The 23,634-nt window shown below is 38.7% G+C and overlaps 1 protein-coding gene across 3 annotated transcripts in view; it reads right to left on the bottom strand.

The window, feature by feature from the left end:
- Window positions 1-6,709: 6,709 nt before the first annotated feature.
- Window positions 6,710-23,634, bottom strand: part of VAMP4 (vesicle associated membrane protein 4) — a 44,543-nt gene continuing 27,618 nt past the window's right edge. For all 3 annotated transcript variants that reach the window (XM_045452934.1, XM_045452933.1, XM_045452931.1), the window contains 6 exons: window positions 23,171-23,217; window positions 20,335-20,385; window positions 13,551-13,651; window positions 12,535-12,614; window positions 9,853-9,904; window positions 6,710-7,937 (listed from right to left, as the gene is read on the bottom strand). In XM_045452934.1, coding sequence (XP_045308890.1) covers window positions 7,909-7,937; window positions 9,853-9,904; window positions 12,535-12,614; window positions 13,551-13,651; window positions 20,335-20,385; window positions 23,171-23,217 — 360 coding nt within the window. In that variant the 3' untranslated portion in view covers window positions 6,710-7,908. The remainder of the gene's footprint in view (window positions 7,938-9,852; window positions 9,905-12,534; window positions 12,615-13,550; window positions 13,652-20,334; window positions 20,386-23,170; window positions 23,218-23,634) is intronic.

Raw genomic sequence — 23,634 nt, 5'->3', positions numbered from 1 at the left:
AAATACAAGTAGTGCAATTCCTGGGTCGTAGGGTAGTTCTACTTTTAGTTTTTTGAGGCACCTCCATACTGTTTTCCAGAGTGGCTGCACCAGTTTGCATTCCTGCCAGCAATGCAAAAGAGATCCTCTTTGTCTGCATCTTGCTGACATCTGTTGTTGCCTGAGTTGTTAATCTTAGCCATTCCGACAGGTGTAAGGTGGTATCTCATTGTAGTTTTGATTTGTATTTCCCTGATGCTGAGTGATGTGGAGCATTTTTTCATGTGTCGGTTGGCCATCTGGATGTCTTCTTTGGAGAAGTGTCTATTCATGTCTTTTGCCCATTTCTTCACTGGATTATTTGTTTTTTGGGTGTTGAGTTTGATAAATTCTTTATAGATTTTTGGATACTAACCCTTTATCTGATATGTCATTTGCAAATATCTTCTCCCATTCTGTCGGTTGCCTTTTAGTTTTGCTGATTGTTTCCTTCGCTGTGCAGAAGGTTTTTATTTTGATGAGGTCCCAGTAGTTCATTTTTGCTTTTGTTTCCCTTGCCTCTGGAGACGTGTTGAGTAAGAAGTTGCTGCAGGCAAGGTCAGAGAGGTTTTTGCCTGCTTTCTCCTCGAGGATGTTGATGGTGTCCTGTCTTATGTTTAGGTCTTTCATCCATGTTGAGTTTATTTTTGTGTCTGGTGTGAGAAAGTGGTCCAGGTTCATTCTTCTGCATGTCGCTGTCCAGTTTTCCCAGCACCGCTTGCCGAAGAGACTGTCTTTATTCCATTGGATATTCTTTCCTGCTTTGTCCAAGATTAGTTGGCCCTACGTTTGTGGGTCCATTTCTGGGTTCTCTATTCTGTTCTATTGATCAGACATCTGCTCTTGCAACAACATTGATCAAAGCTTCACTTCACTGTACTCCACATTGCTGTGTCCCCCCTTTGATTGGGTTGGTGGGCTTATTTCTCACACGTGACACATGCAGTCACACCATGTGCTCTCAGAAGGGCGCTACACTTGGTTAAAAACCCTGTCACTGTCTTGAAATCCTTAATAATTACCTTTGAACTTGTGCTTGTAAGTGATGTCCAAATGGGCATGCGTGGATCTCCGCGCCTTGCCATGCATCTGCATACAGCATTCATGACTGGTACTGCTACCTGGCTTCCACAGCACTTCCACCTGCACTTGCTTTGAGTCTCCCTGAACTCCCATTTATGGGGTTGTGGAGTGTGGGGGTCCAGAGCTGACGACCAGGAAATAATTGTTGAGCCGTCTTTGGTGCAAAGAGGTGATTTTATTAAAGCATGGGGACAGGACCCGTGGGCAGAAAGAACTGCACTGGGGTTGTGAGGAGTGACTGGTTTATACTATGGAGTTGGGAGAGGTAGAGGCAAAAGGGAGGCCTCCAGAAGGACTTTGATATGCTAAAGAGGACTCCTAAGATACTGGGGGCCTGGCTGTTGTCAAGCTAAGGTTGTTTTTTCTCCAGTAAAGCATTAACATTAAGGCAGTAAGGAGTTCCTGGAGAAACCTTATACTCTGTATTTGCCTCAACTATTTGTCAGTGGGCAGCAGGTTATAAGGAAAGTTAATTTTGCCTACCGTTTCCTTCTTGCCTTTGTTCCCCACATCACTATGGAGAGGAGAGTGATAGCAGGGCTCCAGGCAACTGAGTCTATAGGTTTCTGGAGATTAGACTATTGGTAAGATTGCCTTTTTTCTTGTAATTTACTAAGACATTTATAAACTGATGGAGACACAGGTCCTGCATGACTGTGATCTCTATCAGTTAACCCTTTGTTTTCCCCTTTCCTTTGATGGGCAGCCAGGAGTGCCTGAGGGATGTCATAATAATCTCCCAGTGGTGGTGATGGTGGGGGTGGGGTTGTTAGCTTGCGCTTTGCCCTCAGCCTGCCTTACGATCCCTCATCACTGTATCCTGGGCCCAGTGGAATTCTGAGCTTGTGTCCAAATCAGCACAGCTACAACAGCAGGGGTGTTGACAGCCCCAGAGGCCACTCTTTCCATTAGAACCAGACCTCGCTTCCAATGCAGAAAGTGGGTAATGGCATTCAAGAGCCTTTCTCTCCTTCTCATACTTTTTTGATTGCCAAGTAATATTCCATTCTGTGTGTGTGTGTGTGTGTGTATACACACATAAACACACACTACATCTTTATCTATTCATCTATCGTTGGACATTTGGGCTCTTTCCATACTTTGGCTATTGTCGATAGTGCTGCTGTAAAGTTTGGGGTGCATGTGTCCTTTGAAACAGCATACCTGTATCCTTTGGATAAATGCCTAGTAGTGCAATTGCTGGGTCCAGCAGTGCAGAGGTCATGGTGGCTCTGACAAGAGTAAGTTTGGTGGCGCGTGGAAGCAGACGCTCAGCTGTCCTGTTCAAGAGAATGAGTGAAGAACCACAGCAAATACGGGCGAATTCTCCCAAAGACTGTTGCCAGAAAGTGGAGCAAAGGGACGAGGTGGAAGCTGACAGGGGCAGTGGGGAGAAGAGCTGGTTGGGGTTTTTAAGAAGGAAGAAGCAACAGCCGATTTGTATGTTGCTGGGGAGGATCCAAGAGGACACCCTGTCCCTGTCCCTTGTTGCATTGTGCTCGCAGACCCTGTACGCATCTTGGAAGACTCCTCAGTTGACAGCTAGTCCCCTCACTCAGCACATGGGTAAGCGCACTGCCCGTGGCCCCGCTCAGTTGGCTACTAGTCGGAACCCTTCCTATACCAGCAGCTGAAGAGCAGGCTGATGTTCACCTGCTCCACAGTGCTTTCTAGCACTTAATAGACATTTTGGAAGTGTGGCTGTTGGATTCAGGTCCTCCGATACGACCTTCCTGACTGGTTCTGTCACACATTGAAGTGTATTAAATACTATCGTTTTCAGAATGCACTTGCCAGGGTGCTCCCCGGCTCCCTAACTACAGCACTTTACTTGTGGAGACTATAGATCTCCGGGCACAATGTGCCCCCAAATATCACCCCCCTCCCACACAGTTTTGGAATATTAAAAAGAGTAAATTTAGTGTGTAGGTGGAGGGAGGTTGAAGAGAATGAACACTACTCTGGTTGTTTCTACTTTTAGAGACCGGCCGGCCGAGGGATACCTCAGGGTTTCTGACCGGGACATTTATGTCTGAGAGAAATTTCTCCTCCGTCCTCTCTTTCAAGTAGACGTGACGGAGGTACATCGTGAGTATTCCACCACAGCTGAGACTCTGTGATTTTACATGGAGAAATTCCTCCTGAACTCCATCGGTACGTTGTGCATTGGGCATGGTTTTTAGAGAACACTTTGTGTCTCATTTTCCCCTCCAGGTACTCTGCTGGAAAGCTGGGATGGGTTAAATCAGGGTGATTAGCCAGATGTTATTTTAAATGCTTTGAAGGTAAGGCAACAAGTAACACATACTGAATAAGCCAAAGTGCTTAATTTTGTTTTCTACGAAATAGTTTATTGTTTACTATGGAGGGGCTACAAATACAGATCTGATATGAACACAATGTCCTAAACTGTGTAACATTGGTGAGAATGGTGAGGAAGAACTCAGAAGCTAGAGACCAGGGCACATGGCATTTACATTTGCTCATCTCCACCATACATCTTAAAACATCAAAGGCACTTATCAAAATGGGTAAATAAGAGTGTGGAATTTCAAACAATGACACATACCCAAAGCATAAAAATCAAGTGGTTGAATTTTCTTTTGGGTTGATTTTTAACATTTTACTAACATTTTTGATACGCAATTTACTTTGTAGCCTTGAAATCTAATCATTAAGACTTCTTCAAATGAAAACCTGATGGAATACCATAAAACTGGAATTTTTCTATACCCAATTATCAAAGAGCACTAATATTTCCTGGTAAGTCCAAAGGCCACTATTATGCGAATCATGTCCTCTCTATAGTGAGGACTACAGGAGCTCTCACTAGCACACTGGTGTCTTTGTGACGTCCTAGCAATACGATCTAGAAACTGCCATGTACACAGCATTGTGCTGGGTGCCATGGAGACACAGAAATATGGTTATCATCTGTGCTCTCACAAGCTTACATTTACCCACTTTAGTATATGTGCTGCCGAAGCGAGCACGACATTTACCCACTTTAAATGGGTCGGTCATGCTTTCAATTCCTACTGCCTTGTTCTAAGCAGTTTCTTCTAGTAACAGGAACCAAAGAGTTTGTGTCCCCATCCCTTATTCTATTTGATTTTCAGAAAGAGTTAAGACCAAATCAAACTTAAAAAGACGGCCCAAGCCCTACATCAGTCCAAAGCGTGGTTCCATTTGCCTACAACATGAAAACAGCAGTGGACAGATTGAGACAGTATCTCAGCTCCACAGGACTGTCTTTACATTGCTTTGTGACAATTTCCTGCACAAATAGAAGCATGCAATGCATTCTACAACAAATGTATAAATGCTTTTGGACTGACTTTGCCCTTACTCCACACTCGCAGAAAAATGGACTTCAATCACATCTCCACGTCAAAACACAAAATTAGACTAGTAAAACAGCAGGTAGCTCTCCTTGACCTAGTGATACTCTGACTCCATACAATTAAGGACCTCTTCTAACGGCATCCCTTCTCAACATGAAAAACTATTTCCTGAATATCTTTCTTAAAAAAATAGTGGTTATTTTTGAGAGAGACAGAGCACGAGTGGGGGAGGGGCAGAGAGAGAGGGAGACACAGAATCCAAAGCAGGCTCCAGGCTCCAGCTGTCAGCACAGAGCCCGACACGGGTCTCAAACTCATGAACTGTGAGATCAGGACCTGAGCCGAAGTCGGACGTTTAACAGACTAAGCCACCCAGGCACCCCTATTTCGTGCATATCTTCTAATCAGTGTATACACATACAGATGTAGAGTTAAGTGTGGGCAACAACACTGACAAAGCATCAACCATGTTGAAGAGTGTACTGACAGTGAGAAATTTCTATTTTTTTTTATTCTGGCTTCCTTAATCTATACAAGTATAATTTTCAGGAAATCCATATGCTATACAGAATTGAAAGATGTCAATTTTTGCTATAAAAATGATTTTCTAATGCAGAGTGATTGTACAGTAAGAATGTAATAAGCGGCCCACAGGAGAGCTAACACAATGTATTTCTATATCTGATGTATACTAATTATTCTTCTTCCATTTTAGGTAATGTTCCATTTCCAATATTCAACTTTCTTCTCATCGAGGAACCCCCAAGTTCATGAACTCTAAGTGCAACTTCCAGTGAGCTTTATCAGTAGAGAGAAGCCAAAGACCACAGGTAACACTGGGTTATAATCAGAGGGAGTTAATCAGTATTACAATTACGAAATTGCTTCTGGGCGATAGACTTTGGTAATTACACGTAAATCATAAGGGTATGATTCAGGCATTATAAAAATAATGACCTGATTTCACTAGGTATCAACTAGTATTTATTAAGCTACCTGAATTTTTCTGTTGATTTTTGTTGCTGTTAAATAATGATAGTTTTGATAGTGGTAAAACTGCATTTTTCAAGTGCAGGATGATCTGAGCTGAATGAGAAAAAGAATGATTAAGGGAAGAAAGGCAGGCAGGTCTGGCATCAATTTGAACAACATATTTCTCTTCTGTTTTTGATTTTAAAAAGGCTCACGTGTCTAAGATTACCACAATAAAGTCATAAACATGCCAGCTATTTTCAGAGTCTCAGGATTAATCAGGACCAAGGAAGACAAAATGGTAAACTGTGAACCAGGCCACCACTAGTATGGAGAGCGACACACCTGCCACCAGTATTTTCGGCAGCAACATATTTAAATACATAGAGAATTAATATATATGCTATTACATAAATCCTCTAAGGTTAAAATTTTTAAAAATAGTTTTATAATTTTATTTTTTATATTTAAGAGTGGCATACTTTATTAAAAGAAAACACTGGAGATGTGGATTCTTTTTGAGAAATAATCACATAGAAACCAGATTTCTACACCTACCAATGGAAAATTAACCACTGATGAATCTAGTTCCAATCCCAAAGAGACACATACATATGTTAGGAATGATTCTGTCCACTCTGTTAAAACATTTCCATTCCTGAACTATATTAGCTACTAAAATTCTAAAATGCTCATTTTCCTGGATATCCCCTATTTTATTAAAGGATTTAGTATTTATGTTATTTACATTAATTGACATTTACAAAGAGAGACCAGTGACAGTACCCTATAGTATGTAAGACTTTTACCTTTTTAAAAATATTCTTACTGGACTATAAAATTTGGTGATTATATTTACATCTTTGTAACTTGTAGGTGTCTTGAGTATCTCTTTTTTGTTGTCGTCGTCTTAGTGTTTATTTTGTGAGAAAGAGAGAGTGTGTGCAAATAAGGGACAGAGAGAGAGAGGATCCCAAGCAGGCTCTGTGATGCGAGTGCAGAGCCCAATGCGGGGCTCCATCTCATGACTGTGAGATCAGGACCGAGCTGAAATCGAGTCGGACGCTTAACCGACTGAGCCACTCGGGTGCCCCTTGAGTATCTCCTAATATGCTTCCTCCCTTCATATTTCTTTCCATTTAAACAGAACATTTTGCCTCTTAGTACTGAGCCTATAGAATTAAAACAAAAACAGATTCTGTGTTTCATACATCCTGAATTAAAATGACCAAAGAAATAAAACCTACACAGGACCATTTTTCTTTCCTAAATACTGCTTCTTCTATTAACCCTATCTCAGATTTAGTTACATATATACAGTCAACATATACATGTGCATCAGTGTCTGCAGAACCTCTAATGTTATGATAAAGCTTCCTCCCTGATAGAGAACTATGTATTTTCACTTTGACTTGTTGGCACATTTTAAAGTTAACAATACATTTTATTGCTGTACAAACAGTCTTAGATTAATGATGACTCTAGCTATTAGGGTAGTGACTGATAGATAACTCTCTCCTGGCTTTTTATAATCATTACTGGTGGCTAATTTGACACTTGATTGTACAACATGCATCTCTCAGGGGATGATCAGGTATGCAAAAGTAGCAAATTCTAAGACGATTTTGCTACTTTTAGCACTTCTGGCAGAAGGACAAAGAGGGAAGCTATCAAAGAAAACAAAATTAAGGAATAAGTTACCTGTGGATTTCATTTACTCACATCAGGATTGTCCCTCCTTATTGCAGGCTAACTGGAAACAGACTGAACCATGCTATTCATGTTCAAACACTCCAATGATGTTCTCCAAGAATTTTATTATCTCCAGTTTTATGGTGCCATACTATGCTTTTCATATCGTTTAAATTTTCCAGTTCCATAATCCAAATGCCAAAATATTACTACACATTCCCTTATACAGTCAAAAATAGGTTTACTGGAATGTTTTAGTTATAGCTGAAGGCAGCAACATTTACAACATTTAGCTTTTGTTATGCCCATAAACGTGGAAATTGCTCGCAAAGCAACTGTAATGTGTGAAGAATCTTGCAAATACCGATGGAACGACGGTGCGTGTCTTAGCACAATGATCTGGTGCTCTCCATGGGCTTCTTTCTGGACTCCCGGTCTGACCCCAGGTCGATGCGATAATGCAGGTCCTTCTACTAACAGTCTGCAGTATCGTCATCACTGTTTAATTATGTATACAAACAATAAACTGGCAAGTATCCGGTTTCAAATTAGATCCTTGGAATATGGCAAAATAGAGGCTGGCTATCTTGCCTTAAACATAATTTTTAAAGACACATTTTGTTAGAAGGGAAGAAGATAACTGGACATTCTCAATGCTCCAATTTGAAGTGATACTTGCCTCTTAGTTTCTTGAAAAAGAAGTTTTGAAAGTTATATACATGGGTTTCATTTAAATTATGCAGCAATCTTTTATTATTGTTGTCCCAGATCTTGCGTAATGAAGATCTCTGTCACCAAATCAAGTACGGTATTTCATGACTATAAGAACTGCAAAAGAAAGAAATGGGAAAGGAACATATCAAAATCAGATTCACATGCTATGTTAACAATAGTGCTCCTAAATGTAGCTGTGTCCACTTCTGGAAATAGGCAATGAAGAAGAAACTCGAGATGATCTGAGGTGAAAGGTAACAAATGAGAATAAATAAGCAAAAACATCATAAAACAAAGTAAATGTCTAACATTGGCCATTTAAAAAATTTATTTATTTATTTTGAGAGGCTTGATCTCCCGACCCTGAGATCATGACCTCAGCCGAAATCAAAAGAGTCGGATGCTTAACCGACTGGCACCCCTGGCATTTTTTTTAAATGATTTTATTTTTAAGTAATCTCCACACCCAATGTGGGGCTCACACTTACAACTCCAAGACTAAGAGTCATATGCTCTACCAACTAAGCCAGCCAGGTACCCCTAATATTGGCATTTTGATCAAACAGATTATGGCAGTATTACCATAGCATACAGCTGCTAATATTATAAATATTATCCACTTTATAAAAAAGTATATAGGATATTTTTGAAAAGCATGTTTAATATATTAACAGTAGCTATCTGTGTAGTAAGATTACAGTTGAGTTTTACTAATGTTTTATTCCATATTTTCCAAATTATCCACCATAAATATATGGTCCATTCTTGGTATCTACAGTAGTTATGTTCTATAAAGTCACCACAAACATCGAATCAGTGAATACTGACTGAATCGTTGTTGGTAGGGAACATGCAGGGTTAAATTCTTGCAAGCTCCTGGTTACATTTCTGTCAACCAATCAATATAGAACCTTGTTATTTCTGTACCTTTTAATATATATTGTTGATTCATTAACATTAAGCTCCTGGCCAACAGCACTATATGACTCATGCCCAAATGAAGCTTATCTAACAACACATGTATTTTCTATAGGGTACATCACAGCCTTCCTGAGGCTGGACAGCACTTCGGCACTACACTTGGGGGCCACTTTGAACAGTGAAATCAACAAGATGCACAAAAATGTGAGAAATGTGGCACTAAATACTTATTTTATGAGCTGAAACCAGAAAGGCAGACCATGGCCTCATTGGACATCAGCTGGGAACATGCACATCAGAAGCCTCAAATTTTTCTCTGCTCTCAACACGGCTGCCAATGACTGGGAAAGCACCTCGATACTGATTTCTGGTTTACCAATCAGTGTCACCCAGTGGGTGAATTCCCAAACACAGAATCCACGAATAACGAGGATCAGCAATATTTCTTTGGGACAAACTGTTCTGTTTAAAAAGGGTATCACCATGGAATTTTTCAAGTGGTTATTTTGAGACCCTTTCTAAATCTTCATAAAAATCCCTGTAAACATAGGTAAAGAGGCTTTGGAGAAAAAGAGATAATAAAAATGACCCTTTAATAAGAATACAAAGGAAAGGAGAAGACTAATGCTTAAATGCCTGAAATCAAGTTCAAATCCAAAACAAAAAGCAACAAAACAAAAAACTATCATATGGTGAAAATTTATCTGGATTTGTCTTCCAAACATAGTACAAAATACAAGCTTCCATACCTAAAGTTAGTAATAGAAAATGGGTGTAAGAGTAGCCATATCTGGCCTCAAACAAAGAGCTTAGCCCTGTATTTGTGGGTGGGGGGGGTAGAAAGTTCTCTTTGAGAATCTGATAAAAGATATAGATTCTTTCCCATAAAAATCTACATATGCCAAAATGTAAAACTTTACATACAATTTACAAACATTGTCAGAGCTACAGATCCTAGGTTAAGAGGTCCTGACTTGGGTCAGAAATCATTACTCAATCCTGACATTAGTCATACTGGGCCAACTGAAAATAAGTTAAAAGGGAAAGTAAAATGAACTCTAAAACAAATAATGCCCCACACAAAATTACTAGTCCAATAAATACTTACTGATAATCACTAGCAAAAGGGTAACAGCAACCAAAGCCATGATGGCTTTTATCTACAACACACAAAAAGGCATAAGATAGATATTAATGTTTAACTTGTTAATAAAGTCAAGATTATCTGTACTGCTATTTATGATACTAACTCATCAATGAACAGGCTCAATCCTTGAAAGCTTTTCACATTTTTTCTCATGTGAACTTGCTGGCTATTTGCATCTTTCTGTAAATAATCAGAGTTCCCAAATTCAAGCGTTTTGCTTGACTGGATTTTGTCCAAGGCTGTACTCACTGCACAGCAAACAGTTAACAATCAAAGCCCTCAAGAGCCTGAACATTTGTCTATGATTTCTCATGCTTCTTTCTAATATGAGACCAGGAAAAGTATGAAATTTTAGCAACTCTGTTCAAAAGTGTCAGGATATGGTGAATAACAAAGGCATTTAATACAACTGATTCAGTATATACAAAGCAGCATTTTTTATGACACTTATACTCAAAGTATATGAGAATTCTGTTGGTCTTTGTTCCCTTACTCTCTTCTTGGCATTTTTTGTCTCCATTCTGAGGAATATAATTTCAATTCTTCATGAATAACCTCATTTAATAAATGGCTTGCCTAAGGGTACTCTGTGTGCCAGTTTCTCAGTTGAGAGCAGAAACTTTTTTTTTTTTTCAATTTACATCCAAATTCATTAGCAAGAACAGAAACCTCTTAAGATTGGTCCACAGTCAGCTGCTTAATATTTTCAGGTCACTTCTCAATAAAATGGTCACATTCCTCATTTAATCCTAACATGCATAAGCTATAAATTGGTTTGATTTTCCTGATGAATTCAAATGAAAGTCTTGTTTTCATCAAACTTTCTCAGATAGTTGATTAAAGATGGTTCATTAATTAAAAAAAAAAGATGCCCAGCTACTATAAACACATGAAACATTAGGAGTATCAGAAATAGCAACAAGTAGTAGCTATTGTTATGTTCCTGAAACATGTTTCTGGTAACATTACATTTATGAGAAAAGCAGAGTGACCAAGAGAAGCCATGGAAGCTCTGCAATTTGGACACCAGGTGCCTATTAACATTATGATAACCAAAAGATGTAGAAATTCTCCCTCCCCACCTGTTGGATTAATTTTGTTCACTTATTTTTAAAGTCAGATTTATTGAAATACACTTTCTCTAGAATAAAATTCACCCTTTAAAGTTCATTCTGATGGGTTTTGACAAAGATATAGTTGTCAGCCACCACCACCAAACATAAGGTATTTCCACCACTCCAAAATTCCCTCATACCCAGTTATAGTCAGTATCCACCTCCCTGCCCTGAGCCATTGGCAACCTTTGATCTGTGCTCTGTCCCCATATCCCTTTTCTCAGCCTTTCCTAAAGTTAATCGAGAAAATGGCAGTGACACAGGGACCATTCAGAAATATAATTTAAAAATATAATTTCATTTTTCTCCTTAAAAGCATACTGTTCCTCTGACCTTCTGATCTGAGATCCAGTAAGTACAAAACCACAATTCAGATATTTAGATATGGCTAAAAAAAAGCTAGTCACAATGCACATTATGATCATCTTTCTGTGGCTACACAAATGGGTCCTGTGTATGTATGGGGAAAGTGAGTGGTTCGTGGACCCTTTGCTCTTCCAAACCAGGTTATAGAACAGAGAATTTCTATAAAAATGGAAAACTTAAAAGAAAATGGAAAATTTATTCTTCAAAGGATACAAATTGACAACAAAATTAAAATTCCAGACAAGGGGAACAATGAAACATGTTCCCTTCCTCAGTTCTATTTGTGAAAGTAAGATGACCTAACAGGTAGACAAAAATAAGTAACTCCACAACAACCCTGGGAAGAAATTCTTAGCATATGGCAAAGCCAAGTTTAGAAAGTTATCACTAAACTTGAAAGTGAGAGATTAAAAACAATGAGTTTATGTCTAAGATTTTCAACAAAGCCAAAAATGACACGTGGAATTGGGAGGAAAAAGAAAACTGCTCGCGTGACATGAAATTCACTATAAAATCTTAAGCATTTTCTGTTCAATGATTAGCAGCCATATTTAAGCGGTAAATTCATTCCTATAAAATTTTTGTTAAGAATATATTAATATGTACTGATTTTCATTTTTTTTCCCCTTGTTAAACATTTCTCTTTTATTTCTTATTTCTCTGGAATAATAAAGGATAGTGAGATTTTTTTTTAAGCCCCATTTGTCATAATGGATTCTGACATATAAACTACTTTTATTTTTCTCAACAGAAAATTCTTTTTCTCTAGCTTCCACTCCATCTTTTAAATATTTCTATATAATGCTAGAAGTGGCTCCAAAAAGGTACTAATAATAAATCAGATGAAAAATTTATATTTCTTATAAGGTAATAAGTCCGCAAGAAGCTAAATCATTAATAAAATGTGGGTTACTTTCTGTGATGAAATCCATGGAAATATCCCTTTGGGAACTGCTTGATTCCTTTAGGTATTCCTGTCCCCAAAGCTATCAATTATTCAACAAATATTTACTGACTCCCAGCACATCCCAAGTTCAGGAGATAGAAGAAACAAGGCAGCGGTGGTCCCTGCCCTCCCCCCAGAGCTTCAAATCTAGAGGCCCTATATTCTTCAAAGGCCACCTGAGATGCTGGGCCAGTTATCCAATAGCTTCTGACTTACTCTGCATCCACGCCACCACATTTGCCTTCGAAGTTGTTTCGATCTGTTGCTAAAAGCAGTTGCATTATCCGATAAGCTTTCTATATCACATAGAGGATGGAGAGAAGGATTAAACGACATAACAGGATTCTTTTATCTAGTCACACAAAGACAAGAAAATATTAATTTCTACTTCTGCAAATGCATTCCCTTTTAAGCACGAAAACAACATCCTCCCTCTCCTCCACCCACAAACTGGCAATCCGTGTTGGGAGAAAAGAAAGAGCACAAAAAGTGCACAAAAGTACAGGTCAGTTTGCTCAGCCCATTTTTACAGTAAGATTAAGAGAAGTCTTCCCAGGGCCCTCAATGTTTTCACATAAACATACGAGTTCTGGTAAGAAAATACTCTTTAAAAATTCAAGTACTTGATACACCTATAGAAAAAAAATCTACATGTGGAGAAGGTTAGATTCTTAGAAGATACAAAAAGAGACTTACTTTGAAGGAAAACAATGAATTTTAAAAGTGGTTAAGTTTTTTGGTTAGACAAGTCTGTCCAGGATTAATCAGGTATTTAGCTATTCATCATTGAAACAATATTTGAATACCTAACATGTGACAGCAACTGTTACAAGAGAGACTAACGTTTGTCAGTAAAGAAATGTTGCTAAATCGCCAGAAAAAGCATAAGATGAAAACATCAGATTAAATTTGACATAAGTGTTGAAAATAAGTGATTAGACTTCCTCCCTGAGAGTATGAGAAACACAAAGCATATCAACATAATAAGGCAAAAAAATTTCTACTCTATTCAACAATAAATTTAAAAAATTTCCATCTTCAACCAAACAAATAATGCAGTAAGATGATTCAAACAAAGGGAGCTAAAATTAAAGTACTAAAATCACAAACTTAAGGACCAAATATCATTGTCCTAAATCAAGATTCCTAAACTTTGGCTAGAGGAATGTGAGGAGAAAAAAACCATCAAAACACAGATTAACAATATCAAGAAATATATGAAGTAGCTGTACCTGATTTGTCCTGTAGTTCATCTAGTCTCTCCCCTCTTTCAATTACCTTTGTAATATTTTCTTGCATGACATCAATAACTTCATCCACCTGATTCTGAACACTAGTTTAAAAGAAAGATTTAAAAATTATTTTTTCTTTTAAGAATTTTATAATTGCTGAAACTTTCATTAGAAAACTTCCATGATAGAAAATAGCAAGTTCTCAATTATTCAACTCAAAACATTTAAGGTTATATAGCAATGTCCTTCCATTTGTGGGCTTGAATACCCAGGCAATTAAAGATAAGTAAAAGTAATATTTAACTTAAAGATGGTTTGTTTTTAGCCCTGTTCCTGCAAATTAAATGTACTGCCAGAATGTCCAGTAATTTTAGAATTTAGTCAAATAGCTTGACTCTAATCCAGTTTCATCTGCTTTTCAACAGGTTACTGGGGCATCACAGACACAGCTATAACATACTTCTGCTGTGTTTATACACTAAGGCTAACAAAGGAGTTTGCCTAGGATGTTATCAGCTTATGAAAATATTCAGTTTCCAAAATGGAAATGTACACTGATAATCAGGGGCTATAACCATTCACTGCTCATCAGTTTTCTCATAAACAAACAGGGTTTAAGACACTGGCACACCTGGAAAGGTTTTGAAGCGGCCAAGAGAGAGCAGAAAGGAAAAATTGTTTTGCTGTTTTTCAAAATGAAAATATAATTTCCTCCTTTATGTCAGGTGATGAGGGCCTGTTCTAACCAAATTTCAGACTGTCTAATAAAGATTTAATCTTTGGGGTGCCTGGATGGCTCAGTCGGTTGAGCATCCATCCGATTCTTGATTTCTCGGCTCAGGTCATGGTCTCAGGGTCGGGAGATCGAGCCCCGTGTCAGGATTCATCTTCACTGGTTCTTAGCTGCCTGCTCTCACTCAAGAGTAGCTTCAAGTACATAAACACAGAAGCATTAAGTAACTTACAGTATTTAGTTTTCCTCTGTTCTGTTACACAAAAATTACCTTAAATTACTTCTTAAAATTGTCATACCAGTGAAATATTTAAAAGGAGAAATAAAATGAACTCATGGTTCTTACAACTCAAAATACGTTTAAAATGCATTGGATTATATATCTCTATATATACTATGTACATACACTATATAGTGTGTATGTGTGTGTGTATATATGTGTGGGTATATACATATATTTATATATATATATGGCATATATAAGGATATGCAATTGTTGTTTCTAGTTGGAGAAGAAAGAACTGTGTCAATTATCACAATTTCGCAATGTCACAATTGTTAAGGTTTTTAAAAAAAACTCACAATACACCTCTTGTCTCTGTCCTCTATTCCACACTACCCCTCAAACTAACCCATTGAGTCAGGAGTAAGGCATGGATGTGTAATTTTTAAAAAAGAGTTCTATCTCTTCCCTATCACAGAGCTGTATCTTCAAAAAGTTTGCTTTAAAATCAAAATGGAGGCCCCATTAGACATAGGTGGGTTCAGAAGTAGTCTCAGATTCAAGTAGCAATTGCTATGTGTGATGACAGTCCTTCCTTCTTACGGTATACCCACTGACTATCCACACACAGACTCAGGGTTCACCACAGCTCCCCAGAGTTCTGTGCCTCAGATTCTACTGAATATAAGACTGAAGCAGATCCAAGTTGGGACAAGCAGAACTCTCTTCTGCCCAAAAAGATCTAACAAGTCCCTGGATCCCTAAGATGTCTTGTTGCAATTCCTAACCATCTAAACAAAGAGCTAAAGATGTTCACCCTATCTAAGAACAATAGCACAAATACTTAAGCAACTAATTAATATATCCAATAATAATGAGAGCCCACTACGTATTGTTTCAGGCACTGGGAAGACAGTACTGAAAAAAGCAGACAATTCTGGCTCTCATGGAACTTAAGTTCAAATGTGCAAGGAGCGTACTGCATTAACTCTTAGAGCTGTGACACAGCCCGTCCCCATCCCACTTCTCCTATTTAGAGCATTTAACACTAAGTGAAAGTACATACCGATTTTCTGCCTTTCCCCCACTAAGCTCGATGAATGCAGAAAACGTGCCTATCTTGTTCACTTTTGCAGCCCTAGTACCAGCCACAGTGCTTGGAGCAGAGTACCCATTCAATGAACATTGTTGAATAAGCAAACAATTTGAGTATAAATCCTGCAAAAGCATACCCAGTTACCTGAGGAAGATATAATGAGGCAGTATACCTGGAGGTCTTCATTTTTTTTAAATGTTTTTATATTTGACAGAGAGAGAGAGAGAGAGAGAGAGCGCGTGCGCGCGCAAGGGCGCGCATGAGTGGGGGAGGGGCAGAGAGAGAGGGAGATACAGAATCTGAAGCAGGCTCCAGGCTCTGAGCTGTCAGCACAGAGCCCAATGCGGGGCTCTAACTCACGAACTGTGAGGTCATGACCTTAGCCAAAGTTGGACGCTCAACCGAACTGTGAGGTCATGACCTTAGCCCAAGTTGGACGTTCAACCGACTGAGCCACCCAGGCGCCCCTGGAGGTCTCCATTTCACTGTGACAACTGTAACAGAAACACAGCTATTGTTCATCAACGACTAGTTTTGAAATACCCAGGTAGCTATTTTCAACATTTGCAGGAGATGACAATAGCCTAAAGTAAGGCGGTTCTGCAGGGTAGGAATGGACAACATGTGCTGCAGCCCTACACATGATCAGATGATGGCTCCTACAGACATTTAATACACTACACGATTCTAAAGCAAAATAAAGTTCACCATCCACTGGTATAACACTCAATCCAGCTACTATAAAACCCTTATTTAATAATGGACAATCTCATAATTGGGTTTCTGTATTTTAAGATGTTCTCATGCCCAGAACACAACTTCCATAGAAGAGAAAATTATCTATTTGTTTTAATATAAAGGGTAATTTTTTAAAAACAAGCAATAACATATTTTGCAATTACCTTTTACATTTTCACAGCAGTTACAGTACTGGGTTCTATTTGTATTTTATGTTGATCCTATCCTCATCATTACACTTCAAATGCCTTCAAAGCAGAGACTGTCCCACTTTAGGTCATGTGAAATGTGCCCAGTAGGCATTCAACAAATATTTTCGGATCTGAACGAAATATCTCATTCATTCAAAAAACATTTATTAAGGAATTATTATGATACTATTTATTGAGGACACCAATGTGAAGGTTTTAAGTCCAGTCTTTAGAAAGATTACAGTCTACTGGGGAAAACTGGTATCCACGATTGTACTACCATGTATTAAATGCCACAATGGAAGGAAGCCCATGGTACCAGTCATGCAGCCTAGATGAATTCAGCCTGGATCAGAGAGAGATGGCGTCAAGATCCTGGTACTGAGTTTTGAGGGGAGAAGTATGAATTGGGCAGAGTAATGAAAGTGGTTGATGGTAGGAAAGTTCTAGGTAAGAGGAGGGGATATTTCAAGTATCAAGTGATTCACTGGACATTGGTGAAGAAGCTGGGGCAAGAAAAGGGTGCAGGACTTCTAGATTTATAATTTGAGCAACTGAGCATCCGTAGATAAGCATTAACTGAAAGAAAAAAATAAGAACTCAAAGGAAAAGCAAGTTTGTGTAGGAGGGTGTGGAGATTTATATCATTTCCAGTTAAAGGAGAGTCGGATGGTAGAAGAAAGGACACAAGAGAGAACATACCCAGGAAAGGATAAAACATGCAGAAAGGAAAAGGTATTTCAACGTTGACTTAAGTCATCCTTAGAGTCTGACACAACTTGTATTCCTGAAACGTCCCTATTCTGATCATCAACAGGGAAGCTGCGGTGTTGTGGAGTCTGTCACAAACCTCTTGGAGCCTCATATTTTCCCACATGATCGTCTCTCACGTGTGAGAATTAGATGTAATAGTGTTTAAACGCTTAGCACAATGCCTAACCCTTAGCCTGTGCTTACTGTCAGTGTTCTTCCATTAAGAAGAGAAAAGTGCTCAGCAACAAACACTTTTCCCTTATTTTATAAAGAAAATATTTATTTTTACAGTTAACACCCCCATCTTGTGGCTTTTTAAGGTACTGTTGACAAAAGAAGGTTTAAAGTTATGCTGTATTTTTGCAACTATATTGCTGTTACATCATGGAACATTCCTTGGGGGCCTTTTTATAAAGTTAAACTGATTGGACCAAGACTATAGTTAGGAAATTCCCTACCCAGAACAGAGAATGACTGTAATCCTTTAGAGTTACATTTATAAAGCTATTATTTAACCTAAAAGCAAAGAAAGCATTCCAAAGAGAACCATACATTTTATACAGGCATGTGATTACTTTAAATCTAACCAGAAAAAATCTTCCCTCAAACACTTGAATATTTTTTTGTGAAAATAATCTGGTGGCAACATACCAATTGAATTCAAACAAAGTAATAATGTTGCTGATCCATGAGGTCAAGAAACACCCTGTATTAAAATGTTATAAATTACATGTTGATAACAGCTTAAAGAACTCACCAGCGCTAACAATTTTGGTTATTCAACTAATGCCAGGTATCTGTCCATGGGCAAGCTGTGTGGTAGATTGTGCTCTGCCATCTTGGGGCATCCTGGGCACACACATGGAGTCATGCCCTGGTTAAATAAGCATCCATGAGTCTGTGCCCACAAGGTTTAGATGACTCACCACCTTTTAAGTCTGGCAAGATTTTAGCTCTAGGGTGAGAACCATTATACTTACTCAACAATTCCTTACTTTTCTAAAATTCTGTGATCACCAAAGATATTGTGCTAATTAATATGTACATATACATATTCATGTGTGTGCGCCTGGCCCTTGTTCACACAGACATATGCTTTGTTCGCAATGCCCATTTGGTACAACCAGCAGTGGTTTGGGGTTCGGCTGGAAAATCATATTCAGAAGACTCAATAGGCCATACTCAGTACTAGGCTCACTCTGCAGAAGGATATCAGAGAGAAAAGCAAGCATATGGGCAGGACAAAAAACAAGTGTGTCATCAGTGGAGTCCTTTTCTCTAGAGCAGCTTAGGTATGAGAACTATGTGGGTGGAACAGAAGTCACTCTGGCTCAGTGTAGAGGAACAGCTCTGCCATGGCATCCTGATGACCCTGAATGTTTTGTAACCCTCCCAGGACATGAGAAGATGAATGAAGCCATCTCCCACTCATTGTGAAGCCATCTCCCACTCATCTCCCTAGAAGACTGTCCACAGACAATTTCTTACCACCTCCCAGGTTCTGATGATGTATGAGGCTTTCTGCAGGGCGTATCTGCCGACTATAAAACCGCCAAGCTACAGTGCAGAACTGGCTCCTCTGTAACAGGGTACCCTACAACTCCTATTACAGCCATGCGGCCCCTTTTGTTTTGGAATCATCATTTTTGGCGTGTCCGAGAACCCAGAGAGTCTAGCAATTCTTCCTTTTACTGCCTACATGTTATGGACTGCCTGAATCTAAGCAGTCCTTTGTATCTTTACTGGCCAACAGAGACTTGGAGCAGCAGACTCTTCTGCTGGCTTGAAGGAGCAAGTATCATGGGTTCTCCAACTGCAAGGAAAAGAATTCTGTCAATACTACCTGAGCTCAGTCAGTAAATGGATCACAGCCCTGGCAAAACCTTGATTTCAGGCTTGTGAGACCCTGTGCAGACAGCCCACCTAAGCAGTGACTGAACTCCTGACCCATGGAAAACGTGAGATGATAAATACGTATTGTTTTAGACTGTTAAGTTCAGGGCAATCTGTCAGACAGTAAGAGAAAATGAAAACGTCCTGTCCAGAACTCAGTTTGTTGGAACCTTGGTTCTGATTTCAGAATCCATTAGCTAGGATTAGGTGAAGTATGGATATTTTTTTCTTCATACCAATGGCTACCAGACTAAAGCCCAAGTATCTTAACAGTAATTTGATTTCCTATCACAGCACCCTTCCCATTATGTGCCAACTATAGCCTGAACTAGAGCAGTGGCTATCCCTCCTGAGATCCTGAATCCATTTAGTTTACCGTCCATAGTTAGTATTCAAAACTTAGTCTGTTTCCAAAGCTGTTTCATTGCTCTGCCCATTCTGTCTCCCTTCTTGTCAGGACTCAGATCCTTCTAACATTAGATACATTTACTACCGCATTACCCATCACCCACCACCACCAACATATATAGATAAAGGTTTAAACGGAAAATTAATTACCCATAAAACTTAGATCAATATATGTATTAGAATAAGTAACAGATATGACAACATTCTGGAGGGATATAAAAAACAACTGCACTTTCAAAAACCAAACCTATGATATTACATCTATTATTCTGAAAATGGGACTCAAGCACAGATTTAAACCAAAACTGACCTTGAGATTATGCTAAATAAATGCATCTGACATAAAGTAATCAAGTTAAGAAAACCAACAAACAGGCACCAGATTTCCTTAGCTAGGATTCAGAGGTAGCTTTGTGAAAATAGAAAGTTACTGGATTTTTACAATCCTGTAGTTATAGTCAGTCTACATCTGGGCTCAGCAAAGTTTTTTCTGTAAAGGGCCAGACAGACAATAGGTACTTTAGATTCTGTGGGCCATAAGGTCTTTGTCACAGCTACTCAAATCTGCCATGGTAGTTTGAAAGCAGCCACTGGCAATAAGAAAGTAGGCATGGCTGTGTTCCAATAAAACTTTATTTAGAAAAACAGGCAGTAACCAGATTTGGCTCCTAGGCTGTAGTTTGCCAACCCTGGGTCCACACAGAAATACGATAAAATCACTTAAACAAATGAGTATCTCAGGAACTTACTGCTTAATTTTATCATTTCTAGGTCCAAATCTTGGTCCAGATGGTCCCCTTCTGAAAACAAAATACCAAGCACATATTAATGAGAGCATTAAAATAAAAAATAGAAAACACATATGCACAATCAGGCTTAATTCTAAACATGGACCAGTAATTTACCCCAAGGAACCACACATAACTGGTATTGCTGGAACGTGATGTGTAATCACATCTGCACTTCACTGGCCACAGCTAACCTCAATTTTCTGAATGTTAAAACTTTCAGAGAAAATAGAGTTTATATAACCTTAAGTTACACACAGGTTGTTGTAATCACTAAACTCTGAAACATCGTAACAAGAGTGCCAGTGACTATGAATAGCTTTCTGATCAGTTATAGACAGAAAAAGTAAATTCACCTTTGAATTAGGTTATAGTAAATGCTGATTACCAAAAATGGATACAGAAAAAAATCCATTCAAAACACTCTTTTTTGTTGCTCATCTTAAATTTATCAACAAAGCTAACGGGAAATTCAGGTCTATGAAAATACCAACATTTCTCAAACTGTTATTTGTTAGTCAAGTGTTGTATCATTTCAACCAATCCATTTTAATATTGGGGAAATAAAAACTTGTGGATAATCCATTTTGAGTAATTAGCATTCCTCTGATGATTGAGAATAAGGTATAAATTATAAAACTTAAATAGAATTGGGGAGACTGGCTCAGTTGGTGGAGCATACGACTCTTGATCTCAGGGTTGTGAGTTTGAGCCCCATGTTAGGCATAGCGCTTACTTAGAAAAAAAAAATTACAAAAAAGAAAAGAAAAAGATCTCTACCAATTAATCACTAACTCCCCATTCCTCCTCCTCCTAGCCCCTGGCAATCTCCATCCTGCTTTGTGTCTTCATGAATTTGTCTACTCTAGGTACTTCATATAAGTGGAATCACATAAAATTTATCCTTTTGTGAAGAGCTTCTTTCACTTAGCATAGATTCTTGGAGATTCATCCATGTTGTAAACATATGTCAGAATTTCCTACCCCCCCCCTTTTTTTTTTAATATTTGGAAAGAGAAAGAGAGAGAGAGAGAGAGAGAGAGAGAGTGTGTGTGTGTGTGTGTGTGTGTGTGTGTGTGTGTGACAGCAGGGGAGGGGCAGAGAGAGAGGGGGAGAGAGAGAATCCCATGCAGGCTCTGTGCACTCTGCACAGAGCCTGATGTGGGACTCGATCTCAAGAAACTTGAGATCATGACCCAAACCAAAATCAAGTCAGACAATTAACTGACTGAGCCACCCAGGCGCCCCAGAACTTCCTTCCTTTTTAAGACTAATATTCTACTATATCCATACACCGCACTTTGCTTATCCATTCACCTGCTGATGGACATTTAGGTTGCTCCATCTTTTGGCTCTTGAGAATATTGCTGGGTGTTGATAAACTGCTGGGTGATAAACCTGGATTTTGATTTCTTTTTTAAAAATTTTTGGTTTGTCTCCTCTTCAACACCCAAACAGACCCACAGTGTGTGGAAGCTGTATTTTGAGCAAGTGTGCTAGCTGCTTGTCAGGCCCTCTGCAAAAGGTACATTATTGGGAGTGGACTTCCAGGGGTACGTTGCAGGTCTGAAGAATTAGTGTTTCTCATAAGGTATCTCACTGACATTGAGAGAATCATTTATGTAACCTTTTCAATACAAGGCCTTTTCAATGCGAGGTCCTTTCTGACGGGTAGCCAGTGCTCTAGGTCTAGGGCTTTTTACCCTATTTGCCACTGTGGCAATTAGCTTTGTGACTCTTGGGAAATCTTGTCACATGTAGGAGGTATCTTCCCACATCATCTGACCTTGCCAAAATGATACTATTTCCTATTAATGGATTTGTTTCCTATGTTGTTCACTGCTTCATGGCTGTCAATTATTTTTATAAAATGTTTTTATGTAGGGGAAAAGCCTCTACAAAAATCTTACAAAATTATAACAAAGAGGGAGGCAAATGTTTGGGGGGGAGGGGGCACATCTGCCTACACCAATCTCTAGAGAAAACTCCTGCCACATATGTCCTCCTTCCTGCCTTTGCAAATACAACTTAGGCCTATATGATGACAGCCCTTTCTAATTATAACTGTAGATGACTGATCAGATCAATTAACTGACAAAGTATCAAGGCAATTCAATGGGAAAAGGATAATCTTTTCATCAGCTGGATGGATAGCCATATGCCAAAAAAAAATAAAAGAATAAAAAAATAATAATTATCCTTCACCCTTACCTCAACCATACATAAAAATTTACTTGAAACAAATTATAGAGCTAAATGTGAAAGCCAAAACTAGAAAATTCCTAGAAGAAAACATAGGAGGGGATGCCTGCGTGGCTCAGTCAGTTAAGCATCCGACTCTTGGTTTTGGCTCAGGTCTCAATCTCATGGCTGGTGGGATCAAGCCCCGCACTGGACTCTGTGCTGACAGCACGGAGCCTGCTTCGGATTCTCTCTCTCCTTCTCTCTTTGTCCCTCCCATTTTCATGCATACTCTCTCTCTCAAAACAAACTTTAAAAAAATTAAAATAAAGAAGAAGAAAACATAGGAGAAAATCTTAGTAAACGTGGGTTTGGCAAAGATCTCTTAAATAAGCAAAAACAATAAAAGAAAAATGTAATAAATTGATTTCGTCAAAATCAACACTTTGATCTTCAAAAGATACTGTCATGAAAATGAAAAGATTAAGTCACCAGATGAAAAGTAAATGTCTGTAAAACACATCTGACAAAGAACTTGTATCCCGAATACATGAACAACTACATAAAAAGACAAATTTAATTATACTCCAATAAAGCTATTTAAAAAAAAACTTACAGAAAAAAGTCTTCTTCTTCATCTGAATCATCTTCCAAAAGATTTCTCTGTCAAAAAAAGAGGGGAAAAAAAAAAAGACGTGAGTTTTCAGATTCAGATGTCTTGCAAACTGTCAGGGAGGAGTAATGAAAGGAGTTCTATTCTGGTGAAATTTCTTAACTCTAAGCTTCCAGACAGAGGGAAGAGTGGTTACATGTGCTTTATCGTAAGCTGAAAGAACCACATTTGCCAACTTTCCAAAGAAAATGCTTACAATACCAGAATCCTATCACTGAAAACACGGTAGAAAGGTCACTGAAACCAGCAGGGAACTGAGGAACTGTAGGCAGTCAGGAAGACATTAAGTCCCGTCTCCTTCCCCGCCTTCCAGTCTCTCTCCACTGGCAGAACCTAATAGGAAGCCACGCGGCAAAGGAGAAGTGCAGTTGCTGAGTCCAACTCTAGCATCAGACAGAAAGGTATAG

This window comes from Leopardus geoffroyi, chromosome C3 (genome assembly GCF_018350155.1).
Source record: "Leopardus geoffroyi isolate Oge1 chromosome C3, O.geoffroyi_Oge1_pat1.0, whole genome shotgun sequence".
Taxonomy (NCBI): Eukaryota; Metazoa; Chordata; class Mammalia; order Carnivora; family Felidae; genus Leopardus; species Leopardus geoffroyi.
Note: the sequence above shows the minus strand (reverse complement) of the source record. Positions and strands in the feature narration are given on the sequence as shown.